Source organism: Penicilliopsis zonata (genome assembly GCF_001890105.1).
Source record: "Penicilliopsis zonata CBS 506.65 unplaced genomic scaffold ASPZOscaffold_1, whole genome shotgun sequence".
In the NCBI taxonomy this organism is placed as follows: Eukaryota; Fungi; Ascomycota; class Eurotiomycetes; order Eurotiales; family Aspergillaceae; genus Penicilliopsis; species Penicilliopsis zonata.
In genome coordinates this window covers 182982-189049 of record NW_019208911.1, presented here as the reverse complement: position 1 = coordinate 189049, position 6068 = coordinate 182982, and the positions used below count along the sequence as shown (strand labels likewise).

Genomic DNA, 6068 nt, shown 5'->3' with positions numbered 1-6068 from the left:
TTTTTTTTATTCAAATCTTTCATTCATTCATTCATTCATTCTAACCGTTCAGACAATTCGGAAATATGCTCGTCCTGTCAGCTACGTACATGTCTAGTCTGTCGGACCTGGTGGACCCGAAGCTACTCGAGCATCTTCTCAAACGTACCATCCAGTTCCTACTATTCAGCAAGAACATCTCGCCGAGTCTACGTGTAGACGCGCAGATCCTTACGGAGATTTATCATAAGATCTTCCACCGGGTGCCTGAGATCTAGTTCTCTCTCTCTCTCTCTCTCTCTCTCTCTCTCTCCTTCTCCCTTTTTTTACGGCTGTATTGTTCTTTTCATTGATCGTGTCATTTATTCTATTTTTATCTCTTCCTGTTCTGTTCTTCTATTACTCATTCCTGGCTACGCCAGTTGCATGGTGGTCCTCTGTTTCAGCTCAGGCGGCTTTTTTTTTTGGTGTTAGGTACTGATACTATGAGATTGATCTGTCTGATCTTGCGGATTGATAGACTCGAACATAAAAGGTCGCTATATATCTATACCCTCAATAATGTCATTGTGTAGGGTACCCAAATACCCTTTATATACACTCAATAGATAGCTCGTATGTAGTATACAAAGTACGTAAGAATTCCATAATAATTGTAATACTCTGGAATAGACCTGTCATCCAGTACAGAGTCCTCCGTACCTAGATAATAATACCTTGATCCCTAAGTAATCACTCAGTAAAAAGGTAGACACTGGGTAAACCGTAGTTAAAAGCAGGCCAACACGTGCTTCACCGACTCACCCATTTCGACTTCACCTCAACCTCTCCCTCCCTCTCTCTCTCTCTCTCCCTCCATCTCTCTCACTCCAGAGTCATCCCTGACAGCAGCTGCAAGTGATCTGCAAGACAGCTGGCAGATCGAGCTTTCAGCTGCTCGAAACAACCAACAAGATCCGAGCGATCCAGCCTATTGCCACGCCCCCGGCTGTGCGAGCTTTGCTTCTGCCTACCCGACTCCTCCGACTCCTGTGTGATGGAGTCGGTACAGCCATCCTCTCTCCATCCAACACACCCTCCCAGACAGAGGGCAAATAGCCGAAACAAACGCAGAGAAAGGGACTAGTCAACTGCTAGTGACGACTGACTACGGAGTATACCTCCTAGTCTTCCTCTGGTTCGTAAATGCCTTTTCCCCTGCCCCACAAATGAAGCTAATCGCAGGCCTCTCCAGCCAGCCCACGGTTCGCTTCCTTCAGCTTCTTGTTTACTTTTACGGTCGCAAAACAACCAGCCTCCCTTTTCACTTTCTCATACAAACACCTACCTAATAATATTCCTCTTCGCTTTTTGACTATCCATCGCTTTTTACTATCTATCGCTTACAATCTAATCCACATGCCATCCCTACAGAACTGAGGTTGTGACCATGTTCAAGGCCCTCGTGGGCGGGGCCCGTTCCGACCGCAAGAGCAGCTCCAGCTCCAGCTCCAGCACTCGCCGCAGAACCAGCTCCAAACAATCCTCCTCTTCGTCCGCGAGGTCGACCACCACCGCCCGGCGTTCCATCGACGACGATCAACCTGCTTACTACCGCCGTGATCGTGGGTTGGACGATGACCCGCCTTCCCAGTCTCGCTATGCGCCCAGCGCCGCCGGCGAGTCCGTCGCCTCCAGCTATGTGACTGCCGAACCGGGGCCGGAGCTAGCAGACCGTATCCTCATCGAGCGCAGCCCGCGGACCACCGTAGGGGATGAGCCGCGTCGTCAAGAGAGACGGCGGAGGCCCCTGGACAGAAACAACGACGACGACGACGACGACGACGACGACGACAACAATGATAATCAGGGCGAGAGGAGATATCCACCAACCCGTACACGCTCCGGTGATTTCCTCCCTCCTCTGGGCCCTGCTGCTGGTGGTGGTGGTGCTGCTCCTCCTCCAGGTGGCTTCCCTCCGCAGTTTCCCTTGCACAATATGACCGGTCCCCTGCCAGGGCCACCGGTGCCTGCGCCCGGCCCTGTGCCCGGCTCTGCACCCCCGCCGCATATGATGTATGATCCACACGTCCAGCAGCAATTCCCCGGCCAATTCCCAGCCGCAGTCGCGGAGCCGTATCGTCCCCCGAACCCGGCGGGCGAGGCGGCCGATTACTACGGTGACCAGGGCCAGTCCGTCTCGCAGCAGCCGGGCTTGCGGCCAAAACCCCCGCTGGTGATTCCCAACAGCCAGGCCCATCTGATGATGGCGTCCCCCACCGCGAATCCCCCGCCAGAACCTAGCAGTGTAGGTCAGGTGGGCGCCGCCGCGGCCTACTTTACCGAGCACGCCGATCTTCCTACCCAGGCCCCGGAGCCGGAGGGGAAACCGTCACGCCCGACTAAGCCGTCAACCAAGCCATCGCAGTCAAGACCGTCACAGTCAAGACCGTCACAGTCAAGACCGTCACAGTCAAGGCCGCCACAGTCAACTAGACCACCATCGTTGACTGGACTCCCACAATCAGACGGACCACCTCAGTCTAATAGACCACAAACAGACAGACCGACAGGCAGGCCGACGGCAGACACGTACGGGATTGGACCTTGCAATCCCACTACCATCAGCACCCAGGATAAGCCACCCTCGCATGGCGTCTCGGGCCCTGCCCTTGGGGCGGCAGCCGCCGGTGCAGCCGCCGGTGCAGCAGCCGCATACGCGCTGTCGCACCAGCACACTTCCTCGCAGCACGAACAATTCTTGCAACAGCAGCAATCGTCACAGTATACCATGCAGACCTACGAGGAGTCTGTTGCCGCGGGGCAGGGTGCCGGTGCCAGCGGTCCCGGTCTACCCATGGCCGACGCCGGTGCGGTCGGTGCACTGGGTGTAGTAGGTGCCGCAGGTGCCGCAGGAGCCGCAGGAGCCGCAGCATCAGCAGCAGCATACGCAGCCCATGAGATGCATAATCATCCTCCTGGGGTTCCATCCCCGCAAGTCGCGCCTGGACAGGTCCCCCCTCACCCACCTCAGCCTTACCAGTCCGGTGCTCTGGCCTTCCAGCAGCGGCAGCGTGGTCCACTCGACGCCTTTGTCGACTTCTGGCGCGATCCCCATGGCGTCGGCAGATTCGAGGACTACACGGAGACCATCGGCGTGTGCAAATACTGCTTCGAACCGGGCACAACGTCGCGGGATGCCCCGCGGCAGCATTATTATGACCGCCGCCGCCGTCGCTCGTCAGCCTCATCCTCCTACAGCAGTGGATCCCGCGTGGAGAAGTTGAGTCGCTATCGCTCCTCGGAGGAGGACGTCCGGCGCAAAGCAACCAAGAAGACCAAGGCGAAAAGGAGCTCGTGGTTGATCCCCGGTGTTATCGCAGGCTATGCTGCCAAATCCCTGTTCACCAGCAAGGACTTTGAAGACTCGTACAGTGTCCGTTCTGGTCGACGCGTTGGCGAGTCTTCACGCTACCATTCGTCGCAGCAGGAGAGCGAGAGCGTCGCCACCACCACCACCACCACTACTACTTCTGAACGAAAGAGTTACACCTCCCAGGGTGTTTATCGTCGATCATCTAACCGCAGTAGCTCCCGTGACCGCACCGACGCCAGCTCCGCCCGCATCGACTACAGACCGGACCAGAGATCGCCTCGTCGTCGCCCCCGCTCCCGCTCCTCCTCGCAGTCCCGTCATCACTCAGTCCTCAAGGAGGCTGCTCTCGGTGCCGTCGTCGGCTCGACTGCCCTGGTATTGGCCGAGCCGTCTCATTCTCCGCCTCCGAGTCCCGGTCGTTCGCCGCGAAGGATCACCGCCACCGAAGCTGCCCCCGCCATCAACAGCAGCAGCCGCAGCCGCAACCGCAGGCGCAAGAATTCGAGCTCGGATTCATCCTCTTTCGTCGACATCTCTCGACCTCAAGGGGAGACCATTGGTGCGGGCCTGGGAACCTTTTTCACGGCGTCGTCGGAGAATCGCACCAGCCGCCGCCGCTCCTCCAGAAAGCGCCGCAGCTTCTTCTCCTTCAACCGCTCCGCTTCGCGCTCCTCCTCTGCCTCCACCTCGTCGCTTGATGCAGACCTTGCATTTGGAAGCGGCTTTGCCAAGAAACCCGCCTCCATGCGGTCCAAGAAAAAGCAGCAGAGAAGGGGCCAGAGAGATAGCGACATCGACGCCAAGCTGCTGGGTCTCGGCGCCGCTGCTACCGCCGTGGCCGTGGCCTCTGAGCGGCACGGCCGGCGGACAGGCGAGATCCTCGCGGCCAAGGAGGCCCGTCAGTCGGCCTACGCCTCCTCGGCCAACAATGATGATGAGTGGGAGGATGCCGAAACCTCCGACCACTCCTCCTCTAGCGTGAACTCTGGCCTGGTCTTTGGCTATAGCGCCATGTATCCTAATTCGGATTCAATGAACTCCAACTCCGACTCTGCTCCGTCTCGATGGAGTTGGATCTGGGGTGGTAAGACGTTGAAAAAGAAGAGCCGACAACGCCAGCAGCAGCAGTTTCAGCAGCAGTTTCAGCAGCAGTCCCAGCAGCAGCATCACCAGCACCACCAGCAATGGGAACAAGAAGATGTCTCAGCAGCATACCAGAGCCAAGATGTGTCCAGTAGTGTGGGCAGCCTGCAACGTCTCGTCCCCGTCGCGACCTCGGACCCCTCGCGCTTCGACGTGGCTAAAGTCTCCTCCTCGTCCTCGTCGGGCGCGCTGCCTCCCCTCGTCCGTCCGGGCCCCATCCCCTTGCAGCAACCCCAGCCAGTTGCCCCCGTCTCTCAGGCTGTGTATACCACTCAAACGGATCTGGTGCATGCTTCCCCTCCCCCGATCGTGCCGCCTGTGGCTGTCGATTCATTCGCTGCGCGCTTCCAGGATTCGCGGAACGAGTACTGGAGTAAACGGAGTAGCGAGTACCTGGAGCAGCAGCAGCAGCATCAGCAGCAGCAGGTGCAGCAGGTGCAGCAGTTGCAACAGATCCAGCAGATCCAGCAGATCCAACAGATCCAACAGATTCAACAGATTCAGCAGGTGCAGCAGTCAAAATATGACGATAGATTTGACCAGCAGAGCCACCATCATCGCAGCGACTCCATGCCCGTCTTCCCCGTCGCTATGTTGCCCGATGCCCCCGCCGCGCCTAGCTTGAAACGACGCGTGACAACCAAGGAACAGGCCAGCGTACAATTTGACCTGACCGAGGAACAAGCCGACAAGGAGCGACGCGTGGCCCGATTGGAAGAATTGAAGCGCGGCACCCAGGAGCTGGTACTCCGCAATAATGACCGCCGTGTCGACTCTCGTCGAGAAGTGGAGCAAGATTATTCCGTATACGATCAGTCGTTGCCGCTGAAGGCGATCGAGGCACCCCCGCCGAAGGCGATCGAGGCGCCTCCTCCGCCCATGGCGATTGAAGCACCTCCTCTGCCAGAGAAAGCTCAACCTCCCCCGACATCCTCCCCCTTCTCTTCCTCGGTTGGAACCGAGGTAGCCAGTGTGTTCACCAGTGCGATGGCTGCAGAATCCCTTCTTCACGAAGAATCCATCGTTCACGAAGAATCCGTTCGTCTGTTCGACGAACGACGGAAGAATCGCCGTGCCGCGCGCAGACGGTCGTCTGAGCAAGGGTCCGATCTGTCCAGAACCAGCATGCGACAAGAAACCTCCTCGCAGGCTGATGAACCAACAAGCGTCGCCAGCCCCCCGAGCCCTGTTGCCACCGAGCCCATCGAGACAATCCCCACTGGGCCGATCAAAACCTCGGTCTTCCGTGATGTGGCTCGCACCAAGCCCGTCTATGAGGATTATGCCGACTACTTCCGTCCCGAGGAATTGCGTCACAGTCCCGACTCGCAGTCCTCTTCTCGCCAAGATGCCGGCACCAAAATGCCTACCATCATTGAAATCGAACCTGCCGCTGACAAGTCCCTGATCAGCTCGGAGCCATACTATGGTCGGAATCTGCCTTGGCCTGTTCCCGAGCTCAAGGTCATTGAGCCCACTCCGCCGCATAGCATGAATGGGTCGGACCTGGGCCCTGTTACGGAACAAGTGGAAGATGTAGGATTTGTAGAAGAAGAGGAGGCCAAGGTAAAGGATGTGGTCATAAAGGAGG

At 57.7% G+C, this 6068-nt stretch overlaps 1 protein-coding gene across 1 annotated transcript in view; it reads left to right on the top strand.

Annotated features, from left to right (window-relative positions):
- ASPZODRAFT_137654 (hypothetical protein) overlaps nt 1–257 on the top strand; it is a gene marked incomplete at both ends in the record, with an annotated part of 4273 nt that extends 4016 nt beyond the window's left edge. The window contains one exon of the mRNA XM_022724373.1: nt 82–257. Within this exon, the coding sequence (XP_022585001.1) occupies nt 82–257 (176 nt within the window). The remainder of the gene's footprint in view (nt 1–81) is intronic.
- Between the last annotated feature and the right edge of the window lie 5811 nt (nt 258–6068).